Raw genomic sequence first — 26188 nt, forward strand, 5'->3', positions numbered from 1 at the left:
GGAAAGTTAATTAAAACCATTAGAACACAACCTTGTTTATTTTAAAATAGGATTTGTCCAGCTGCTCCAAGTACAGTAAATGATCAGTATTACAAATGGTTAAAAAAGCACAGTCATTGATGAGAAAGGCATTACCTTGTACACTTTAAGAATTTATATCATTAATGGCACTAACTGGAGGACTTTTAAATAGCTTCAAGTGTTTGGGTTTGTGACTCTATTTAGTAATGTCAACTGTCTGTAATTTGAATAAACAAACTACAAACAATAGGTTGGTATTAAACCAAGTAAAGATAATATTTATTAAACATAAAAAATCATATAGTATAAAACCTCAAACCTTTGGGCCTAGAAAGCTGAGGAGGTTTGTCCTCAGTGCTTTAATGATAAATAAGCTTAAAACACAGGGACTGGAAGAAAAAAGAAGAAAGAACTTCTACTTGAATGAAACCTTCCACATTTAATGTGTTAGGTATCATATGTTTTGATATGAGATGCTGGAAAAACAAAGGCCCTCTTTACACCCGACTAAGACTGCACCACTATCACAAAAATCAGCCAATAATTGGAGGGTCTCTGCAGAGTGTTGGAGAAAATTCCTGGGGTGCATCAAAGGTTTGCATATAGAAGCCAGAGAGGTTACTCAACTGTGTTAAAGATAAAAAACTTCCACAGTGAGATTGTGGTGGTAGAAAGTCATGGTAGCAGAATAGGTCCTGGGTGAGATAAAGTCTGGTAGCAGCAGTGGTTGTTCGCCCATGATGTGTGGCTCACATGCACTGGCTTGGATTGGTCACCAGAAAGTTTGAGAAATAACTGGCCTCACTGGCCTCATGCAAGGGTTACAACCTCTTTATGCCCATATCAGGTTTATCACAAAGATTCCACCAATGAGATGTGAAGGGAGGAGATAATGATAGATGGTGAGTACCCCAGGCTGAAACTGATGGTATAATTGCAGAAACCCTTCACATGTGGCAAAACGTTGCAAAAAGGCTCTAGAGCAGCTGCAACAAGTATAGCAACAGCACTGTGCTTGGGCAAGGAAAACCCTTTCTAGGGTGTACCAGGAGCACAGCATCACCATGAGTGCTTTTAAAATGAGGTTTCCCTAATTTAGCGGCATCCAGCTTTGTTTATATGTTCATGGAGGTCGTGGGACATTTTCAATGTGCTGTGAAGTAGAAGAAAAACTCTTCAAATCTGTCTTCCACATTTTCTCTTAAAAGCTGTATCAGCAGAAGGGACTTTGAGAGTACATTAAAGTTAGTTTTGTTTTGATTCATTGAAGAGTTTTAAAAGATACTGAGCTTAACTGTTGACATTTCCAGTGATGCAAAGAGTAAGAGGGAAGTAATCTTAATTAAATTCATTAACAGATTAAAGGCACAGATTTCACACTGATGGTTTATAGTATTTTTCAAATACACATTTTATTTTAAACTGAGTGCAAAAACTTTCCCTAATGCTGTTTTCATATTTACAAAAGAGATTAGAAAATGAATCATCATTGATTCACAAGGAAAATAGTTCATTATCCACTCACCCCTTTGCAGATGGAGACGGCTTCTTTTGACATGGACTTTGGGTAAGAAACATTGTGCTCCATGATGGACTGGAACAGCTCATCTTCATCTTCACCATCAAATGGAGGCTGTGGGTGGGTAGGCAGTAGGACACAATGTTCAGGATGTTAGAGTTTCATCCAATATTACAAAGTTTAATAAGGTCTTATTACATCATTAAGGCCTTGTAACACATAGTCTCTATTTTGTATTTCTTTATTCACTTTACGTAAACTGCTTTCTCTATAAACAAATATGAAGAAAGAATAAAAAGATTGCATATTTTAACTGAACAGAATGAAAAAAAAACAAAACAAAAACAGAAACAGTGACTATGAAACAGCACATTAAATCATGTTTCACAGGAGAACCTTGTAAGGTCAGTGGAGTGAATGACCCAGCTTTTCCCCCTTCTTGCTGGGTCGTTATCATCAGTTACCATAATATGGGTGTTTTGACAGTCCATAAAATGAATTATTTGTCATTTCCACACCAGTGGACCCATCGACTAGGTAGCCTGTCTGCATGAAAAGATACATCTTCCTGCTTTTTTCTTTAATATCATCAGTCTACCAAATATTTCTGTGGTGTCCCTTTGACAAAACAGTAGATATATTAGTGATTTTGTGCTATTTCAGATATTTTCTTTTCAAACCTAAAAACATATAGCGCAACAAAGTTATAAAGTAGTTATTATTACAATTAGAACTGCCCTAATTGTCGAGTGGCTTTACACTGATGATGTAGATAAAGCATCATGTAAACAGTATGTATAAATAGGTCACGATGCTTTTATATTAGGCTAAAGACACTGTGCCAATTTATTGTGTTAGTAAGGAAGCCAGTGTGAACTAAACCAAAGGTTAAGCAAAAAAGAAATCTATTTGTTCAGCCTGAATCTTGTAAGTATATTGAGCACAGAACGGAAACCTGAACATTTTAATATTTTAAACCCAAAATGCTCTTAACACACTTGTGGGTTATTGTTATATTGATTTGTAAAAGTATTCACATACATTGAATTACATTACAACCACAAACCTCAATGTTTCTTACTTGGAATCTATGTGATAAATGAACTCCAAGTAGTGCATTACTGTGAAGTAGAAGAAGAAAGACACATTGTTTTCAAAATTTGTTTTACAAATAATAATTTTACAAAGTTTGGTGTGCATTTGTATATAACCCTCCTTAATCTGATAAGGCTTTTCTCTGTCTCCCGCACCCCTCCCATATCTGCCCTGCTTCAGCTCTGTGTCTTGTCTTCTTTTTGGAGCCTCTTTTTACATATCTTCCAAATTCGTCCAAAATATGGTTTTGGTCAGCTGGTCTCTCAATGCAATTGATCAGATTTTCTCGACGAGAAGACAGGGTGAAGGGGAACAATTTTTTTGGATTCATTGAAGAGTTTTAAAAGATACTGAGCTTAACTGTTGACATTTCCAGTGATGCAAAGAGTAAGAGGGAAGTAATCTTAATTAAATTCATTAACAGATTAAAGGCACAGATTTCACACTGATGTCTTGTCCAGACAGGACGTTTTTGTCCGGATACACAATGGACTCCTGGCAGAAGTGGAGGATTGTGTGTCTGTCGATATTGTCAGTCGAGGATGTGTACACAATTGGATGTTTGATAACAGGATTTCTGATTTTTGGAGTTGCCGGTCACCTGGCATATCGAGAAATTCGAAAAACGTCGGCAGCTGTTCTGGCCTTTGTAAGGCTGCCTGGCATGTATGATGGGATCTGCAGAGCGATCAACACTCAGACTGAGATGTCACGTGAGCTGAATCGCAGACTGGATGTGATCCTTACAGGATCGCAGGCAGGTCGCGGTTCCCGGACTCAGGGGTGAAATGGAATAAATCTCGGAGAAAGTTGTTCGCTCGGATCTGGCGGAAAGGACCAGGAATTTGGCTGTTTGGATTCGCCTTTGAGAAGCACCAGCGAGACTCTCAAGGCTGACAGAAAATTAAGAGTCAGCCTAACCCAAATAATTGTTGTTTTTCTGAATCTGGCTCCCCTGCACGGCCTTGATGGCTGGTTATCTTCAACTTCTCCTGTTATGTAAACATGATGCTCTGCTCCCTCTGCCCCCTACCTTCCCTGAGGACATCTGTGGAGCTGCTCAGAACTTTGTGGCCGGTTGATGAACGTTCCATCGTATCATCAAGGACAATGGCCTATGTGACAGTGCTTCACGGACTTACTTTGCACACACTCACATGCACACACATACATGCTCAAGATAAACATATGCACCCCTTCACAACGCCTTCACCAGATCCCCTGCATTGTTGTTTCGTTTATATGTTGCTTCTTTGTGCTGAGGTTTTTTTTTTGCAATCTCAAACTGCATCCTGCTAAAGATAAAGTGTGAAATAAGATTTATTTCCCCTCTTCTTACCTAATGTGGTCTCTTTTCTCATCTACCCAAATGTGTGATTTAATTACTTTTCATAGATTTTCAGATTTTGTTGAGATTTCTCATAAGGATTACCAGTGAAAGCCAAATATTATTAGTATTTGAAAATTTGGACTAAAGCTGTTTTTACACCAATGACCAGAGAATTTCAGACTTCTTAAAAGGATTGTATTATAACTATATCATACCAGTGACAGCCAAACATTAATATTATCATTTTTCTACTAGCACAGGATGAATTCCTTACCACAGAGGACTTAATGAGCTAATTACCTCTATTAGAAAGATTGGATTAGAACCAGCTCTTACCAGAAAACTCCCAAGGATTATTAGTGTCATTTGATTTGTTTTTCTCTGTTTGATTTTCTGTATCTTTGTAATGTTTTTCCTCATGTACAGCGCTTTGAGTGCCTTGTTGCTGAAAAGTGCTATATAAATAAACTTGACTTGACTTGATAACCATAAATAAAATCCAGTGCATCCAATTGCCTCCAGAAGTCACCTAATTAGTAAAGGAAGTCTATCTATCTTGAATTTAAACCGGGTGTAAAAACAGCTGTTGTGTGAAGGCCTGTGGGGTTTGTTAGAAGTAAAAAAAAACATCAGATGTGAAAAAGAAGTGGAAAGGTAAAAAGCAGGGTTAGGTGCTAAAAAAATATAAAAACATAATTGAACATGTAGAAAATGTTACGGAGCATTGTTCAATCCATCATCTGAAAATTAAAAGAGTATGGCGCAACTGTAAACCTGCCAAGCCAGTACTTATATAAACTGACAGGCTGGACAAGCACAGCATTATTTCAGAGAACCAGCCATGAGGCCTATGGTACATCTGGAAGAGATGCAGAGATCAACGGCTCAGGCAAGTTTATTGTAGCCATGCACTTCACAAATCTGGCCATTATGTAACAGTGGGAGAACCAAAGCTATCATTGAAAGAACGATGTAAGAAGTTAGATTTAAAGTTTGCTACAAGCCACAGCGAACTTGAAAGAAGTTGCAGTGGTGAGATAAAATTAACATGACATATCTTAAACTGAAACATGGAGGTAGCATCATTATGCTATAAGCATGCTTTTCTTCAGCAAGATGTATTATGTCATGGAATGACAGCAAAAGCCCTGAACTAAATCCAATTGAGAATTTAGTAAGACTTGGAAATTAATTTTCACACACATTTTATATGGAATCTGACTGAGTTTGCACTATTTTGAAAAGAAGAATGGGAAGAAGTCTCTGTCGCTACATGTGCAAAGCAGGTGAATAAACACCAAAGACTTGGCTGTAAATGCAGTGGTTGCAAGCCAACAAATATGCAAGCCAAACTTTTCAGACTTTTATTTGTAAAAAAAAATTTTTTTTTAAAGTATGCCTTTCCTTTAGCTTCAGATTCCTTTAGCTACTGATTCCATGCTACCTCAAAAAGATAAAGATGGCAGCTGTTCAGTGCAGTACAAAATCATTGTGAATTGCTCAACTACAGCAGAAGGGCTTCAGGCTTGAATGGAGAAGCTCAGAGCAGGCCTATGTGAAGTAGGCAGTGCAACCTAGAGTATATACAGGTCCTTCTCAAAATATTAGCATATTGTGATAAAGTTCATTATTTTCCATAATGTCATGATGAAAATTTAACATTCATATATTTTAGATTCATTGCACACTAACTGAAATATTTCAGGTCTTTTATTGTCTTAATACGGATGATTTTGGCATACAGCTCATGAAAACCCAAAATTCCTATCTCACAAAATTAGCATATCATTAAAAGGGTCTCTAAACGAGCTATGAACCTAATCATCTGAATCAACAAGTTCACTCTAAACACCTGCAAACGATTCCTGAGACCTTTAAAACTCCCAGCCTGGTTCATCACTCAAAACCCCAATCATGGGTAAGACTGCCGACCTGACTGCTGTCCAGAAGGCCACTATTGACACCCTCAAGCAAGAGGGTAAGACACAGAAAGAAATTTCTGAACGAATAGGCTGTTCCCAGAGTGCTGTATCAAGGCACCTCAGTGGGAAGTCTGTGGGAAGGAAAAAGTGTGGCAGAAAACGCTGCACAACGAGAAGAGGTGACCGGACCCCGAGGAAGATTGTGGAGAAGGGCCGATTCCGGACCTTGGGGGACCTGCGGAAGCAGTGGACTGAGTCTGGAGTAGAAACATCCAGAGCCCCCGTGCACAGGCGTGTGCAGGAAATGGGCTACAGGTGCCGCATTCCCCAGGTCAAGCCACTTTTGAACCAGAAACAGCGGCAGAAGCGCCTGACCTGGGCTACAGAGAAGCAGCACTGGACTGTTGCTCAGTGGTCCAAAGTACTTTTTTCGGATGAAAGCAAATTCTGCATGTCATTCGGAAATCAAGGTGCCAGAGTCTGGAGGAAGACTGGGGAGAAGGAAATGCCAACATGCCAGAAGTCCAGTGTCAAGTACCCACAGTCAGTGATGGTCTGGGTTGCCGTGTCAGCTGCTGGTGTTGGTCCACTGTGTTTTATCAAGGGCAGGGTCAATGCAGCTAGCTATCAGGAGATGTTGGAGCACTTCATGCTTCCATCTGTTGAAAAGCTTTATGGAGATGAAGATTTCATTTTTCTGCACGACCAGGCACCTGCTCACAGTGCCAAAACCACTGGTAAATGGTTTACTGACCATGGTATCACTGTGCTCAATTGGCCTGCCAACTCTCCTGACCTGAACCCCATAGAGAATCTGTGGGATATTGTGAAGAGAACGTTGAGAGACTCAAGACCCAACACTCTGGATGAGCTAAAGGCCGCTATCGAAGCATCCTGGGCCTCCATAAGACCTCAGCAGTGCCACAGGCTGATTGCCTCCATGCCACGCCGCATTGAAGCAGTCATTTCTGCAAAAGGATTCCCGACCAAGTATTGAGTGCATAACTGTACATGATTATTTGAAAGTTGATGTTTTTTGTATTAAAAACACTTTTCTTTTATTGGTCGGATGAAATATGCTAATTTTGTGAGATAGGAATTTTGGGTTTTCATGAGCTGTATGCCACAATCATCCGTCTTAAGACAATAAAAGACCTGAAATATTTCAGTTAGTGTGCAATGAATCTAAAATATATGAATGTTAAATTTTCATCATGACATTATGGAAAATAATGAACTTTATCACAATATGCTAATATTTTGAGAAGGACCTGTACAGCACTTACATCCTGTTTTGTAAACTTGTTTTTTGCTCAATAGCTCACCTGTCCTGCAAGCATTTCATAAAGCAGAACTCCGTACGCCCACCAGTCTACTGACCGTCCATATGGCTGATAGGCAATGATCTGAAGAGGAGGGAAGAAAAACAGCTTAGTACAACTCAAACCAGAACAACACATTTTCTCTCCTAGTGATGAGAAATATGAATGTGGGTATAGGTTTTCATAACAGTGACAGTTCTCCTATGAACAGTTTAATTCAAACAGACAAAATCACAGCAAAACAGTTAAATATTCACAGTGGAATTTTAATCCTCTTAGGGTTGAGAAAATCTGGGTCTGTTGGTGTGAAAGACTGAAAGAACATTCTAAATGCTTTAGTCTTAATTTGGAAAAATACACATTTGGTGTCAAATATAATATGCATTTAAACTTTCATTACAATTAAAAACTATTGCTTGAACATAAAAATTTGAATAAACAAAGAACACATTTAAAATGTTGATAAAAAGAAACATTTGCCAGTGTGCTGATGTAGGATGCAGCAAACTTGTGTCATATCAGACCTCCAACTCTTAGACATTTTTTATTATTTTGGTGAATTAAACCAGTCATTCCATATCCCTTACCACTACCTGGAAGTACATTAAAGCACAAAAACGTGCCTTATATAGGAGAACTGTGAATACATCTCCTGCTAAACAAAAACATTTACCTTTCTGAGCTTTTTCGCATGTGAATGTACAGTAGGGCATTTTCAGTAAAGCTATAACAATGTCTATAAGTCCCTTTTCAGCATATCAACATATTTCTGCATACACACGACACTGCAGTTGTGGATTATTGTAGCAATAATGAAATAACAATAAAACGCAGTAAGGCAGATTTAACATTTTTTGACAGCACCGAAATGTAAACTGCTAGAGGAACATCAAATGTTCTAATACAATTTAAGATAGAAATGTTACACACAAAGTCAAAACTACATTTCTAAAATATACAATCTAAAAAGAGGCTAATAACCTTTTTTTCCCACTGATGTCAAATCTGACTAACAGTTTCCTGTTTTAGGTCAGTTAGGATTACCAAAATTTTTTAACTTCCTTAGGATTCAAAGGTTCATATTAATCTCCTGTGTATTTGGTTGCAATGCCTTTTAAACGGTTTGAGATCGGTCAAATGTTTTGTGTGTTATTCCACAAGCTTCTGACAATAGCGTGTTGAAATTTGGTCCATTCCTCTTGACAGAACAGGTATTGTTGAGTCAGGTTTGTAGGGAGTCCTCACTCATACACCTTTTTAGACATTTCTATGGGATTGAGATCAGTGCTTTGAGATGGGCACTCCAAATCACTTGGCATAGGACAAATGCTTAGAGTCTTTGTTCATTTGGAAGACCCATTTGTGCCCAAGTCTGAACTTCTGTTGCTACACTTTTTCCACATAATATTCTTTCTTTCTTCACGATGCTAACTATTTTGTGAAGCATACCAGTCTTGTTTGCAACAAAGCAAAACAAAATTTTTAACATAGCAAAAAGCTTCAATGTTAGTTTCATAAAACCACAAGACATGCCACCAGAAATTAGGTATAAATCCTTGAGTGGAATTGAGCTGTAATCTGGCTTGTTACAGTATGTTGCTTTGGAGTAATGGCTTCTTCCTCTCTTATTGGCCTTTCAGCCCATGCTGGTACAGGGCTTGTTTCACTGTGAATAATGTCACTCTCTGATGAGATTCAGCCAGTATCTTCGCAAAACGTTTTGCTTCGGTTCTGGGGCTAATATGCACATTTCGCTCTAAAACTCATTCAACTTGTAGATAAGCTTTTTCTCTTTTCTGAGCATAATAGCTGGACATATCCACGGTGTTTATACTTGCTTATTATCGTTGGAATAGAGGAACAATGCATCTTCAGGCATCAAGGAATTGTACCCAAGGATGAACCAGAGCTATGGAGATTCACAGCAATCTTCCTAACATCTGGCCTCATTTCTTTTAATTTTTCCATGATGTCACACAAGGAAGCAGGTTTTGCCTTAGAATACATTTTACAGGTTGGTGTGCTTACAAAAGCCATGACCTCAACATCTGTGATTTCTATAAAGTGTTTAATGGCATAGTAATCTTGGTTTGTTTAAGGTTCAGAGTTTGTAAAATGAATAAACAAATCTAAAAAAATTACATTCCTCTCATCATTCTGGTATGTAGAGAAAACAAATAATTTTGGCAATGCTAACTAACTAAAAATGGGAAACATTTAAACACATTAAATGTCAAAGCATAAAGACAAAATAGGTTATGTGTGAAATGTAGGGGAACGAGATGCTTATTGGTGGAAGAACATTATAAATTTCAACACAATTAGAAGTTGAAATATTTTATATGCTTGCAAGCATTACAGCACGCTTAAAATCCAATTTAGATGATTAAAAAGGACAGGCTCACTGTCTATTAGTAAGCACACTTACAACAGGTGACACACAGAGGAAGGATGTGACTGTAGTAAAGTGACTAGCCATAAAAGAGATGATCCATCACCACCTGTACTTTATATCACTATTATAACCTTTATCTCTTTAATTTATTTTAGCTAAAATTAGAGAACTAGACATTTGAGACAGAAAGGAAACAGTTAATGTGTGAGAATACATCTTATAACAAATACCTGGAAAGAGTCACCTCACACTGTATAAGTTTAGAAGAAAGTATAAACAGCAGTTTAAGCTAAAGAAGACACTTATTATATTTCAAAAACAAACAGTGGATGGTCTTACTGATATGTGTTAGCATGTTAGAGGGTGGCACATGGTGCATCACATGACACTTAAAATAACTAGCAGAGGTGTGGGAAATACAGTAATTATTTTTTTAAGTTTATTGCTTGAGTTTTTGTTTTTTAAATGATCTAGTCAAATCTTGCATGTGCAGAAGGCATAAACAACACTGGTGAGTGTGTAAACCGCTTATAGATCCCAGAAAACCTCTCTCCCTAGTGACGTTTTTTGTATGGACAGACAGAGCTCCCGAGGCTCACACTGACACTTTCTAAAGTTATTGCTAATCTGGGAAATTTTATTCACCCCACAATATGGACACACATAATGTATTTGCACGCCCCAACTGTTTACACATCCAATTTAAAAAAAGAGCTTCATGCACAAGATACAGTTTCATCAGTGAATGCAATTTTGTGTCCATGTGGCGCATGAATAAAGGAATCAAATGCAGTGCTTTCCAAAAATATTCATTCCCTTTTTACTTACCTCCATTTCACCACATCACAGCCACAAACTTCAATGAAATCTATCAGGAATTTATGTACTAGATCAACAGAAAGTAGCAGAAATTTATGAAGTGGAAGAAAGTGGACTTCAGGGGTTCTTTAGCTGTGTTTCAGGGATAAGCAATTAGGCTGTGAAAACTTTTAAATCAGCTTTATTTCATTAACTAATATGCCAAGCTTTAAACATTTCACAGAGCATTTTTCAAACTGTTAAACTAAAGTAAACTGACAGTCCAGGCAAGGAGAGGATTTATTAAAAACGCTACCAAAAAGCCCATGTAACTTTGGAGGAGCTGCAGAGACCCACAACTCAGGTTGAGGAATTTGGTGACACAACAACTATGAGTCATGCATCTCAGTATTCTGGCATTCAAGAGCAGCTTTAAAACTCCATTGCTGTGAGAAAGTCATAAATCTCATTTGCCGTTTGCCACAAGCAAATGTAGGGTAGATGGTAAAGATGTAGATTAAGAAGCTCTAGTCAGATACGACCAAAATTAAACTTTTTATCTTGTAAAACAGTATATGCCCTGGAAAGCTAACAGTGGAGATTAAATGAAAACTCCATGCTCACTGTCATATATGCTGTGTCAGCGTAATTCTGTGGGGATGCCTTTCCTCTGCAGGGGCAGCTGACCAGAGTTGACAGGAGCAGTACATACAGGGCAATGGATGGAGAAAACATGTTGAACATTGCAAAAGTCTTGAGACTGGTTCACCTTGCATTAAGACAGCAATGCTTCATTTAATGTGAGAGCCATAATGTAATCATAATGTAATGGCCCAGTCAAAGTCCACAACTCAATCCAATTATCCTTGACAATACTTGAAAATTGCTCTTTAAAGACACTCTCCATTCCAGCTGACTGGGCTTTAACTATTCTGCAAGGAAGGATGGAGATAAATGTGTATATACAAAGCTGGTAGATAAATATCCCCAATGACTTGAAGTGCTAATGGCAACAAAATGTCATTCTAGACTATATTGACTCAGGGAGATAAACAAACTTCTAATTCTGAATAGTGAAACAGTTGTGCATCAGTTTTCTTCCATTTCACAAATATGAACTGTTTATGTATGAACTTTAATGTATCTTCCTTTTATGTGTTAGGCCAACACAAAAGTGTGCAGATGTAATCTGACATAAATGTGAAAAAGTTAAAGGGGTATAAATACTTTTGCAAGGTACTGTACAGTATGAGATGCTGCTGCACAAACAAAAAAATCCATTGCAATTTTCTGACAAGCAGTTACTAAATATTTCCATGTTTGCTACATCGGTAGCTCCATACATCTCTTTAGGCCCTCATCTGAGTAAGGACTGATGACCCCTGCTGCACACAAAGCAGCCCTGAGTAACTCCTATAGCTATTAAAACACATAAACATTTATCCACAATAGATCGAATAGAAGAGAACACAAAAAAACCTCATATACCATGTATCCATGTGTAAGCTTACATGTGACTATAAAGCATTTGTACACAGCAATTCACCGAGCTGTGTGGAAGCAGATCTACTCTGTGTATCACAACCTTCACTGTGTCACACCTGACCACTGCCTTTCAAAAAAATATGTGTACACAAATAAACACAGGTGGGCAAACACTCCTCCAGCCTTTATGCTCTCCTGAGGGCTGATAGGAGACAGCTGAGCATGCACTATATCCAAATGCTCAGGCAGGACACATTTGCACAAGCTTTTATGTGCATGTACCAACATGGATTTTATATACTAGATGAAGTATCAGAGAGAAAAGATTTTTCATCATAAACTGTTCAACTTCTTCTGTCACTTTAGTTTCCCTAAATATAACAAGAAATCTGTGATTGCATCCCATGCTATTTAGGTAAACCTTTACTTCTCTTGATGCCCCCACCGTTTCCTGGTATTTACAGCATTTAGCAAAATGCATTTATGTTCATTAAATTTGTTACAAGTAACTTCTGTGTACGTTATTTGGATTTAATGTTATAAACGAACACAAAGTAGTGCATAATTGTGAAGTGGAAACTCATACATGGTTTTGAAAATCTTTTTCAAATAAAAATATGAATAGCAGTGTTGATTCCCCCTTGCTAACTAGCTCAGGCACCATAAGACTGTGCAAAGTGTGTTTGTGAACATACATTTTTAATTGCCATAGCTTTTCAGTAGGATTTAGGGCTGGACTTTGACAAAATCATTTTAATAAATGAATAAGCTTTGATCTAAACCATTTCTATTGTAGTTCTGGCTGTATGTTTAGGGTTGTTGCCCCATTGGCAGTTATACCCCTGTCCCAGTCAGGTGTTTTACTGTCACTGACAGCTTTTCTTCCAGGATTGCCCTATATTTTCCTCCATCCATCTTCCTTTTCAGTTCTTACCATCTTCCCTCTCCTTGCTAATGAAGAACATTCTTTGAGTGTGATGTGCCACCAGCATGTTTCAAAATGGGTGTGGTGTGCAATGCCAGTTTTCTTCCATACTCAGTGTTAGGCATGACATAATAGTTGTGTTTTGCTTTCATCTGTTCAGAGCACTTTCTTCAGCATTTTTCTGTCTTCTACATGATTTGCAGCAAATTATTCTGGCTTTCTTTCAACAATGGCTTTATTCTTGCCACTCTTCTATAAAGGCCAGATTCATGGAGTGCAAAGCTAATACTTGTTGAGTTGACAGATTCTACCTACTGAGCCATAGGGAACCTAACCCTTGACAGTACGGTTGTATTTATACTTATACTTGGATTAAATTATACACAGGTGGACTCAATTTACCATTTATGTGACTTCTAAAGGCAATCGGTTGCAATGGATTTAATTAATGAGAATCAGAGTGGAGGGGCCGAATACATCTAAATGCCACATTTTTCAGTTTTTTTGTTTTGTTTACACGTAGGTCAAATTTTGTAGTGGGACCATGACAAAATGTGAATAGGTTCAAGGGGCATATAAACTCTTGCAAGACACAGTAAATTGTCAACTTTATCTAAAAACATACAAACCATCTTGCAAGCTCTTCAATGTTTACCAAATTCCACAAGCCTCAGTTTAAAATTCTTTCACAACTTCAAAGTCCACAAAGACAAGCTAATCTTTAATGTCATGTCTTTGTTCATTCTCAAACTGCATAATTTGATTTATGGAATGTATTGCACAGGACAGTCATCTTTGGATAAAGAAGCTGACACTTGATGCTGGCAGCCACAGATGGGGTTGATGCACTTCATATGTTATGGTGGCTTACCCATTTATTGCTGGTATATGGCTACAGACCTCTTCACAGCCCTTATGAGGATGTGGCTGGATCCTTCTACAGCATTTTTTATTTATGTACAAACATTTTAACAACCTAATTGAAGTTGACTGAAATCGAAGCAATTTCCACATTAGTTGGAATTTGTATGGTTTTATTTGCCAAAATGCATTAATTAATTAAATCACATATTGGTCCTTATGTGCTGTCAGACACATACATTTTTTATAGACTTTAAATCATTAGGTTTTATTTATATTATTTCTCTGAGTCCATGAAATGCAGTTGCCCCAAAGGCTGTGTATTGAGCATATTTATCTTACTTGCTTTCTGGCTTTTGCTTAATTTTAAATCCAGAATGGAAAAAAGACTGAATGCCAGTACTGTGAAGGGCAGAGGGACTGAGTTCCAAAGCTTTAGATGCACAGGAAGGGGAATACAAAAGGCTAAATAATTAATAACCAGTAAAGTAGATTCCCACTGATCTCATCTCTCCTTATGATTTATATCTGACAGATTGGCTGGAGTCATGCACTATTTATTCACTCATTTTCCTCAGGCCTGAGTCAAGCACCAAGCAAAATTACTTTGGAACGTTTGGAAATAGAGATTTGCATTTATGCATTTTTCTGTATAGCAGTGGGAGCTCAAAGTGTTTTGACTGAAAGACTGACAGTGTGATTCGGATTTAAAAAAGCTACATTAAATGACGTTTTTGGTGGTATTCATTTCCAGAGCCTCAAACAAACATTATTCTAAAAATCTAATTGTCCTCAATGTCAATTATATGACCTAAACACATTAATTACATTAAATAGAGGTGGAAAATGGTTCAGACATTAAAGGTAAGAACCCAAAGCATATGATCAGTTTTCCGAACATAGTCAATCACAGTTTATCGTGAATATTCTATCATGGTACATAATTCACAATACAGTATATGCCATCTCTAATTCTACTCTTTCATTATGTCCAACTGGCCCACATCATGACAATATTTGGAATACTTAAGTATGCTTACAATACGCCAGACTGCACAGAGACATGCCTTAACATTTCTGGAACAAAATCATTTGTAGTGATGAGATGAAAATTTTACTTTTTGGCCACAACCATCAAAGTTACATTTGGAGGGGAGTCAACAAGGCCTATAATGAAAGGTACACCATTCCCACTGTGGTTCACTGATGTTTTGGGGATGTGTGAGCTACAAAGGCACAAGACATCTGGTCAAAATTGATGGCAAGATAAATGCAGCATGTTATCAGAAAATACTGGAGGACAATTTGCACTCATCAGCCCAGAAGCTGGGCATAGGATGTACTTGGGCTTTCCAACAAGACAACAATCCAAAACACAAGGCCAAGTCAACTTGTCATTTAAAATGAACAAACACAGTTTATTGACAGTAAGTGGCTTCGCACAACCACTAACCATTAATGAAAAAAATAGTTTCTTGTGTTATCATTCATATTCACTGAAAAATGGGCAAACAATCTAAACTTTCAACAAGGTATGTAAACTTATGAGCACAACTGTATAAATGGTGTAACTACTCTGAAGTATTTCCACTGAGTACATACATTTTCATTTTCAATTATCTTTTAAGACATAAAATATTTAAACTACAAATGTCATCATTTACTTAGGTTTGAACTATAATTCAGTAAATCTGTAAAGAACATCCATCGGAGTGAATATATTTTCAAAATCTTAAAACTATTATTAGTAAAATAAAAGAAAATGGAATTGAATGAATGTGATCTACGATAAATAGAATCTCGTGGCGTGCTATTATATCATACATTACACCACCTATGAATATATTCTTCAAACTATCTCCTTCGGGTTTCTTTACACCTAAAAAAAATTAGTGTCACTTTAAATTCTACATGGTATCTTGCGAAGGTAAAACGAAAAAAACCCAAATCCTTGCCTGGCTTTAGCTTGCCTTGCTTTAGCAAAAACATTATAGGAAAAGATCATTTCCCTTACTCTTGCTTTTCTGCCTTTAGTTAGCCATGAGGGTCAAAGACTTCATAGTGAGCAGAAACCTCTGAGTACAATCCCTAAGCTTGCTTCTTCAAATTCGTCTTCCCCCAGGAAACCTGCTGACCTTCTGTCTGACATGACAGCTGACAACTAATTCAGCTACATTCTCTGAAGACTTGTTTTCACATAAGATGTGCTCTCTCTCTGTTGACATGTTTCAGCATGTACAGAAGGGGGTGAATCCTTAGCTCTGCAAAACTAAAAAACAGGACAAGAACTGAGAGAACAAAAAGATCTTCTTCGCTCTGGACCTCGGAACAAAAATAGATCCAGTGAAACAAAAGATGTTAAAAGAAATTAGCCCTGTTTGCTCATGACGTGTTTAATATTGAGAGACAAGCTGCTCTAAACATTGCTGATCTGCTAAGAGGAATGTTTTAATATAACAGTGAAGAAGGTTAATGCTAGACAACATGTCACTGAGGTCCTGCACTGCAACATGGCACATTTGTTGAACTGTGTCACTGGAATTTGACCTTAGAGCCTCTCTAACAAAATAGTGTGCAACATAGAATATAGGCATAAAAAGCATTTAGACACATCAGGCCAATGGAGGGCGGATATACACTCACCGGCCACTTTATTAGGTACACCTGTCCAACTGCTCGTTAACGCAAATTTCTAATCAGCCAATCACATGGCAGCAACTCAATGCATTTAGGCATGTAGACATGGTCAAGACAATCTGCTGCGGTTCAAACCGAGCATCAGAATGGGAAAGAAAGGTGATTTAATTGACTTTGAACGTGGCATGGTTGTTGGTGCTAGACAGGCTGGTCTGAGTATTTCAGAAACTGCTGATCTACTGGGATTTTCACGCACTACCATCTCCAGGGTTTACAGAGAATGGTCCGAAAAAGAGAAAATATCCAGTGAGCGGTAGCTCTGTGGGCGAAAATGCCTTGTTGATGCCAGAGGTCAGAGGAGAATACCCAGACTGGTTCGAGCTGATAGAAAGGCAACAGTAACTCAAATAACCACTCATTACAACCAAGGCATGCAGAAGAGCATCTCTGAACGCACAACACGTCGAACCTTGAGGCGGATGGGCTACAGCAGCAGAAGACCACACCGGGTGCCACTCCTGTCAGCTAAGAATAGGAAACTCAAGCTACAATTGGCACAGGCTCACCAAAATTGGACAATAGAAGATTGGAAAAATGTTGCCTGAGTCTTGATTTCTGCTGCGACATTCAGATGTTAGGGTCAGAATTTGGCGTCAACAACATGAAAGCATGGATCCATCCTGCCTTGTATCAACGGTTCAGGCTGGTGTTGGTGGTGTAATAGTGTGGGGGATATTTTCTTGGCACACTTTTGGCCCCTTAGTACCAACTGAGCAATGCTACAGCCTACCTGACATCTCGACTCTTCTGCAACAAATGTTCTTGTGTTGAACCAGCAGGGGTTCCAGGGTCAAGAACGGAAATGAAACACCTTTTGTTCAGGCACATTTCCCCTTTAGCTTGTAAGTCCATAGACTGCTGGAGATAGGCACCAGCTTCCCCGCGACCCACTATGGAAGAAGCGGTATAGAAAATGACTGACTGATAAATACAATTATTTATGAAAATGAACATTACAGAATATTATCAATCTACCGTGCCACAAAAAAAGAAAACAATGACATATGGCTGGCAGAAAGGGTGAGATTTGCAATGCAGTATGTTGGCACATAAAATATTTCACTCCATAGACAAGAGCAGGAGAAATATAGAGTAACATCTCCACAACATTGAACACCAAAAGTCAAGGTGGAAGTTTTTAAATTAAATCTACTTGTACATGCATGGAAAACTGAAGAGAAATGTGTTTCAGAAGACAGACTATGGTTTTGATATGTGGTTAATGTAATGAAGGATGTGCAAATTTCATCCCAAATATCCAACCAACAGTATCAAAGTCTCTGAATCAACACAACTGCCAATCCCTTATGTTGATGTACTATTCGAATTTGTCAGACACAGTCCTAGTGTTAGCTAGCAAGCTGTGTTTTCATTCATTCATTCATTCATCTTCTATACCGCTTATTGCATAGTTGGTCACAGGGTGGCTGGTGCCTATCTTGCTGCAAGGCAACAGTGCTACCAACTGCGTGCAGCCTACAAGCTGTGTTTTGCTCAGCCTTAATTTTAATAATCACAGATTATTACTTTCTAACAATATATGTGTTTTCCTGTTTACAATGACATTACCAGTGAATGGTAGACTGTGTTGGTTGCTGCAGGGACTGCAGGGGCTGCCCGTCTCCGAGCAGAGATGTCTGATAGGACAGTTTAAAGGTGAGAGCGGGGGTGGGGATCAGGCCCGCTGACAGCTTTGCCAGAACTTTTAGTTCAAGACTACAGTATGCTAGTATCTGGTTTCAAATATATATTGACATTGATTTTTATCAATTTTAATATATAGTATCGAACTTTGACACTGTTTCAGGAAATGCTTAATCTTAAAATGACTCAGATCATGTGGATTAAGGAACAAACTAATTTTGTTCTTGACATCCCTTGTTGAAACAGATGCATTTTAACAATTCAAATTAGGTTTTCCAAAACCTAACCAGCGCTGCTCACTCACATCTCAGTCATCTATGGAACATGAAGAACATAGAAGAGACTGGTATGAGAAGCACACTGCACTGAGTCTAGCTATACAATTAAATAGAACAAACAATGAGTGCATTTGCCTACTTTCCTTTTGGAGTATTATTTTTGTTATTTCCCAACTATTGTGCTAGTCAAAATGTCAAAGCGATTTATTTTTCTAACTTTAAGGGAGGGAGTAATTTGTTTAAAAAAAACAAAACATATTCAAGAGTTGTTTTAGAGAAAAATTATGGGATGAAAACGAAAAAAACAGAGGACAATCAGGGTTTAGCACAAGACACCAGATCAGTTTGAGGCCATCCTGCAAAGCTTTGTGCTAACATGACTCCACTGTGACTTGTTGCCCTTGCCACAACACCACCAGTGGACATAAACAGTTTCAGGCCAATGTGGCTTTTGTCCTCTGAATCAGCATGTTAATTTGTCCACTACGGTTCGTATAAACAAAGATAGTAAGATAACTAGGTTTCCTTCCTAATGTCTAGTAGAGGCTGATACATTTCCTCCTGCCAAGGAGATATGATGGAAATGGTCATGCATGACTTGTACTCCTCATTCTATCCTCGCAATCTGTTCTATTTGTGCTATTGTAGGAAAGCTCCTGGTCAGAAGAGCTGATTCAGTTAATGTGTGAGTGTGTCTGTGGGCGTGTGCGAGTGTGTGCGAACTTGTAAACAGATAGACCGGGCCGAAGCATAAAGATTTTAATATTTCTGATTGGTGCTAACATTTCTTGTTTTTAAGTTTTGATTTTGATTTTTGCTTGTGTATGCTTGTGGTTTTGATATTATGCGTTTTACTGTGTTGCTGGAGAGAGGTCTGTGTGTGTGTGTGTGTGTGTGTGTGTGTGTGTGTGTTTGTGTGTGTGTGTGTGTGTGTGTGTGTGCAGGCGTGCGTGCGTGTGCTCAGGGATCGCAGCAGACATCGCTCATCCATTAGGCTTAATGCTACATGACAGTTCTGGATCACACTGCTAGCTAATTCAAGGCCACTCTCCTCACTACAAACACACAAGCATGCACGCAAGTAACAACCTATGCTTCTTTATTCCTTGCTTATAGTACAGGTTGGCAGAAGTGCTTTCTTCCGAAGCCAACAAAAATAAAAAAATAAAAACATTTGTGTTGGAAACACAGCAACACCAGCTCTGGGAGAAGGGAACTACATGAATGTTTGACTCAGTTTTGCTGTTGGACTCCTTTGAGAACTCTGTGTATTATAAGAACATAGGTGTGCATTTCTCAGAACTGATAATATTAATGAGCGGTCTTTGGGGTATGAAAAGATTAGTACAACTTTTAAGGGTAGAGAATATGCTTTTTGTGAGGTGTTTTCCAATTCACTGTAAGCCGAGTTTACATTTAATTTCTTCCTCTAAAAGCGTAAAGATTCCATTTATGATAGGATTTTCATAAACCCTAGCAATTTCTTTTTCACAGGAAAAAGACATTTGCTTGGTGGCACGACTATTAGAACTATGGCCTTGCAGCAAGATGGTCTTGGGTGTTAATTCCAGTCAGGGACCTTTCTGCAATGAGTTTGCACATTCTCCCTGTGCATGTGTGGGTTTTCTCCAGGTTCTACAGCTTCATTGCACAGCCAAAACAACAGGCAAGTTAGGTAAATAGTTTACTCTATTATGCCCAAAAGCGTCAGTGTGTGCATAGTTCTGTTATGGGACAACAACCTGTCCAGTTACCGACGGAGAAAAGCACAACCCGCATGACCCTGCAAGAATGACATGGATATAAAAAAATGAATGGATGAAAATTATTGTGTGCAAATAAGGTTGTTGGCCCTGATAATTTAAATAAAAAATAATAAACGACAAGAATAACACAACGGTGAAGACATTTTTTTAAATGAGAAAAAGAGCTAGCAACACAAAGAGACCTAGACAAGCATTTTTAAAAGAACCACAGATGTACTGTGATGAGATACACATTGCTAGTCTCTTGTTGGACCCGCTATCGCCCTCAGAACTGATGTAATTATTCATGACAGATTTCAAAAAATGTCTATAATATTCTACAAATTCTTTGGTCCGTATTGGCCTGATAAGATCTCAAGGTTGCTGGAGATTTGTTTTTTCTATCCTACCCATTCTCTCTATCAACATTTGTTCCCCCTTTTTTTAGGGATAGTTTTATATGAACATCTCAGTAGACCAGCAATACTTAGACCAGCATGTCTGGCACCAACAACCAAACCACTTCACAGTCACTTCAGTCCCACCCCTTCTCATTTCTAATGCCTGCCAGCAAGTTGTCTTCATCACATTTAGATGCCTGTTGCCAAATGATTGGCTTATCTGTTGTTGAGTTAATAATCAATAAGGTAGATGTGTCTAATGAAGTGGCAAAAAGTGTACATTGTGTTAACATCAACAAATGTAAAAGTGAAAAAACGTTTTCATAAACCAAACGCTACTGATGCTTTAGGTATTGTGTTTACTAGTGACCAACTTAATACTGTAATTATTATTACATTATTTGAGCATGAAAGGATGACTTTTAAAGTTAGTGTCATTGCATACTGCTGTGGAGCAACAAATCAACAACAAACACCTTTTCTAGAAACCACATCACTTGGATTCCTAATATGTTTAGCTTTTAATAAGTATTGCTTATATATAAGGACATTATGTATCCACAGATTCATAGGTGGATTCCTATGACTAGATTTGTGCCATCTCATTCTGGCAGCAAAATTGTTGTTTCAGCCCACATATTAGTAAGCAATAAACTGGATACTCATGCCTCCTGATGCCACACCACAGTGAGAAACTAGAGCGGAGGAAAATGATTCATGTTAGACAGATCCTCAAACTCCTCAGTAAAAGGCCATACAGAGCCACCAGAAGGCCACTATTGCTCATTTCAAACCTTGTTGCCTTTGATTCTTCCTCCCATTGTCTGATTACGTCTGTCAGCTTCAGCTCTTTTTCTCAACACCTTGTTTTCTTCTTCAGTTTGCTCCCTCCTCTCAGTTCCTTTCACGTCTCTTATTCTGTGTATCAGAGTCACTGAAGTGTAAGTTCACATGACTGGCTATATAGGTCAGTGTACCCGCAGTGAAAATCCTTTGCCTGAACATGTGTGTGTGTGTCTGTGTGTGGCGGTGGGCAGCGGGAACGCCATTTGTTTCTGTCACTCGTAAACTGACATCCAGAGAAATCCACAGAGCTCTACACTGCTACACAGAAATGTACTTCCTTACCTACGCAGCGGGGGTCATGTGAACAAGCATGTGTGAGAAGAAGAGGGGGGAAAAATGTTCCTTATCTCAACTATGCAAAAATTAATAAATCCTGGAGCACACTTAGGGAACAAAGAAACTTTGCTGTTGCAGCTAATAAAACACAACAATGCCAATCTGAAAAAGCTGACAAAAAGCTGCTTATAACAAGAATCATTCATGTCATGCGGCTTAATTAGTTTCTTGGCTTCACATATACCAACACTGCTACTTGCTGAATATTTTTTGTAAAATCTACAGATTTACCTTTTTAGAATAAAATCTATTTGTCACTTTAAAATGTATTTGCCCTCTTACAGATTTCTCGTTGTTTTTGCTTTTACATATTTCATTTCAGCAAACAAATTTTAACATCAGGCACAGAAAACCAAAGTAAATATAAAGAAAAACGTCTTTTGAACGATGATTTCATTTCTTAGGCGAAAAAAGCTAGCCAAAACTACCTAACCCTATGTGAAAAATTAATTGCCCCCTACACTTTACAGTAGGTTGTTCCATCCTTGGTGGCAACAACTGCCATCGAGGGTTTACAATAACTAACTCTTCCTTTCAGCACCATTCAGCCACTTTGGAGGCATTTTGAACACTGTTTAAGGTCATGCTACAGCATCTGAATAAGACTTAAATACAGACTTTAACTATGCCAGTCCAACATATTTTTTGAGCCATTGAGGGGAGATTTGCCGGTGTAATTTAAAACATTGTCCTGCGGCATAACCCAAGAGAGCTTAGGATCACAAACAGGTTAGAGATCAGAATTTATGGTTTCATTGATAAGGGCAACTCATTCAGGTCATGAAGAAGAAAAGCAGCCTCAGACTATTACACTACCACCCCCATGGTAGCTCAGTCTCTTGCTTTTTTTGTAAATCACGAACACTGATCTTAACTGAGGCAAGTGAGGTCTTCAGTGCCTGAACAATGACTTTTAACCATTTCCACACTGATAGATATCAATGACTTTGCTTTAAATTTGTTTTTGGATGTCTTTAGATTGGGCCATGAAGTGTTACTTTTTTAGATAATTTAGTCTACTTCAGACTGTATTCAGGGGAATTTTGGATTCCATGGGTCTGGCAGTAATCAGGCCTGGGTGTGAATAAAATTAAACCAAAAAAACTCATTAAACAATTAATAAATTATTTACCAAAGAAGACAGTTATAAATGGAAACCTGGTTCTTTGTTTACAGTGATTTACAGCAGTAGTCTCATGCTTTATAGCTGGAGCGGCTTTGAAGGCAAGGGACTCAGAGGCTAGGTTCTGCTAGGTTATTTTGCTAGGCTAAAGAATGGATGCCACGCAGTGTGTTTCACATTTCAATGCAGTTAATAAAACTGACAACTTGATGCTCGATCATTATACATGGGTGACTGCTGTTTTCCCTTAATAAAGGAAGTAAAATATAAAAACCTTTTTGATGATCTGAAACATTCAAGTGTTACAAAAAAGCAAAAACAGAAGAAATCTGTAAGGGGTGAAATATTTTTTCACACCACTGTACTCCATGGAAAAATGGATAACAAAATGAACCAACATCCTAGAATCTGCAATTGTACAGTATTTGTTTGGAAATTGTGCTGTTACTGTATAAAGATGCCCTTAAGTTATAAAAACAGTTTTCCCTTGATTGTAAGTTTTGAATGAATGCACATGCTTTTCTGTTCTGTATCTTTGCATAGATAAGATATGTATCTATTATTGGTACATTTGTGTAGCTTTAAATGCTGCCATTAATATGGATATGTACAAGCCTTGTGGGATGAGAAATAAAAAGAAAAGATCAGTTCATCCAGATACTGGTGCAGAACCCTGAAGTTCTCTACCTTGTGTTTCTCAATAAATCACTTAAACACTGTCAAGCGTGTCAGTAATTGTGGTTGTACCAGATCTGAAGCCAATATAACTATGACTAAAGTCTTGAAAAGGTTTCTTTCTTAAAAAGAAACCTTTTCAAAAGGAAGACATCAAGTTGCTACTAATGCGTTTACATGAGGAAAACCAAAGTCACAAATAAAGTCAGATTTTAGGGCAAATGGATTTGTTTCAAAATAAATGAACATTTCAGAAACCTAAATGAAAGCAACCACATTCAAATATGGGCCAAATACTTACAGACAAGAACACCAGCAGAAATTAAGAGACACCAACTTTAATGCTTGCGTCAACTTTGGGCTAAGCAGCCGACTCACTCCTCTGTTTGACCGAAACACTTGCGTCACTTTAGAATGATTGTGTGTATGTTTTTATGTATGTGCCGCCCTGTCCAAAGGCAGTGACCTTAATCTGCAGCACAAGGCTGACAAGACTCAGACATAGTGACAGAAATGACCTAATACGTCAAAACACACACATTTGCACACACCCTAACACACACAGACATGATCATATACACATCGACGAGTGCAGCCTCACTCACCTCTGGAGCTATGTAGTCCGGAGTGCCACAGAAGGTCCGTGTGGTGACGCTCTCTGGCATGTTCTCTTTACACATGCCGAAATCAGCAATCTTAATGTGTCCCTCCGAGTCCAGCATCACGTTGTCCAATTTCAGATCCCTGACATTGGATTTGATTATTAATAAATCATAAAAAACGTTAGTACCAGACTTTTTTAGCTTAAGATTAAACTGTATATGCTACAGTCTCAGGCAAAAAGAAAGGTGATCATGGAGCATTATTTACTTAAAGCCGCATATGTATGCCATTCAAGCGCTAGACTGGTATGCAATGGTTTGACAGTAATTTTAGAGTTTATTCTTTTACTGCTGATACATTGAAATGTGCCCATGTTCAACTTTCTCCTTGTGTTGCTTATTTTTCTAAGTTACATGATGAACTGGTTATAGTATTTAACTAAATTGTTGTTGGATTTAGATCTTTTAGATCTCTCATTCTCAACACTATTTGTTTTAATGGCAGCAGAGCCTTTAGCTCTTAACATGCAAAACTGAAGGTTATTTGATATATTTTTGATTGCATTTTAAGAAGCGTTTCAAATTTATTTTGTGGAAAGTTCATTTACCTTGGGTATTTGTTTTGTCAGTGCTTCCACTGTAGAGACCAAAACAGGACTAGGAAGGTTTATTGTTACTTTTTTTTAAATTCCACATTAAAATTTAGCACTGCAGTCAATTTAAACATTTTACACACCTGTAAATGATTCCTTTATGGTGCAGGAAGAAAAGACCAACAGCAATCTCTGCCGCATAGAATCTGAAATAAGAGACGCAGAATTTTCATCATATGAAACCCAGCTTTCACCAACAGAACAGGATGCTTAAAACAATCTATAATCTTATGAACAGCTTCTGAAAAATGTATTACACTGCTTGAGGTTCCTTGAACTTGCCCACTTGTTGGATATGGTACATGAGATCTCCACCATTCACATACTCCATGACAAAATACAGGCGGTCCTACATTTGAAATAAGAGAGAACAGGCAAAGGTGAGCTAAATTTTACAGAGAAAGTCTCATTTTAAAACAATAATTTCTAAACAGAAAGATGCAGTTCCATTTTAAAGCTGTGAGATTTTCTAAACCCTTAACTTTTATGACCTAAATACCAAACTAATAAATAACAAACTGCTTTGTGAAAAAAGAAAACACCCAACATAGCCTTCTGTCAGGAAATATTCTCTTTATTTTAAACCGCTGGTGTCTTACTGCTTGTGACAAGTTCTGCCTGACCCCAGTATGCCACTCTTTTGAAGGTCTCTAAAAAACAAAACAAATGAGCTGTTCTACACAGCAACAGAGACATGCTGACAACAGAGCTGACTATGCACTCCAGGCTATGAAATAATGGTGCCTTTAGGTTTATTTATACACCTTCACTGAATATTTGCACCTCAGAAATTCAATTTCTCGTCTCTCTCTTTAATTGACCACAAAAAGGGGGGATTCAATCTGCAGACCACAGATAGAATCACTCTCAAAAACATGCAACCTCATCCTCAGCAAAAGCATTACTGTTGTTATAATTATTTGAAAGCTGTAACACTCAATTATTCATCAAAAAAAGAATATTGTAATTTGTTTGGAATACCCATGTCACACTATTGCATGCTTGTCTTTCATTACAAAGGTGTAGGAAAACAATAAGAAAAACAATCCGGTATTGTATTCCTATGTATTTCACACTCTAGCATACACAATTTATTCACCAACAAAGTAAGGTTGCCACTTACGTTTTAGACATGTCAAAAAATGCGCTGTTAATTGGGTGACTTGGTGGCATGCTAGATACCTGAATTTGAAAATGAAACTGATGGCAGAACCTACTTTTGATTAATTCAGGTAATATTTATGTGACAACTTGGGGGATCTCATAGAGCATTAAAATTGAATTCCCATATGGTCAGCTAAGCATGAAAAATTAACAAATAACACGAGACAGTGACCTCATGGCAAACGTATTGGTCACTGGCAATGCCACAGCAGAATAATGTAAAGTCTACATCATTCATCTAAATAAATGCACTATTCTGAAAGGGGGCATATCTAAAGCATCAAACATACTTCATAGATAAGGCAAGATTTGATGTTCCCCAAAATAACCAACATTTTTAATGTTTAATAA

The 26188-nt window shown here is 37.9% G+C and overlaps 1 protein-coding gene across 3 annotated transcripts in view; it reads right to left on the reverse strand.

Annotated features, from left to right (window-relative positions):
• LOC124867838 (protein kinase C alpha type) overlaps window positions 1–26188 on the reverse strand; it is a 196970-nt gene that overhangs the window by 21290 nt on the left and 149492 nt on the right. For all 3 annotated transcript variants that reach the window (XM_047364478.1, XM_047364480.1, XM_047364479.1), the window contains 5 exons: window positions 24931–25022; window positions 24757–24819; window positions 24024–24162; window positions 7213–7293; window positions 1547–1654 (listed from right to left, as the gene is read on the reverse strand). In XM_047364478.1, coding sequence (XP_047220434.1) covers window positions 1547–1654; window positions 7213–7293; window positions 24024–24162; window positions 24757–24819; window positions 24931–25022 — 483 coding nt within the window. The remainder of the gene's footprint in view (window positions 1–1546; window positions 1655–7212; window positions 7294–24023; window positions 24163–24756; window positions 24820–24930; window positions 25023–26188) is intronic.

Source organism: Girardinichthys multiradiatus, chromosome 5 (assembly GCF_021462225.1).
Source record: "Girardinichthys multiradiatus isolate DD_20200921_A chromosome 5, DD_fGirMul_XY1, whole genome shotgun sequence".
Taxonomy (NCBI): domain Eukaryota; kingdom Metazoa; phylum Chordata; class Actinopteri; order Cyprinodontiformes; family Goodeidae; genus Girardinichthys; species Girardinichthys multiradiatus.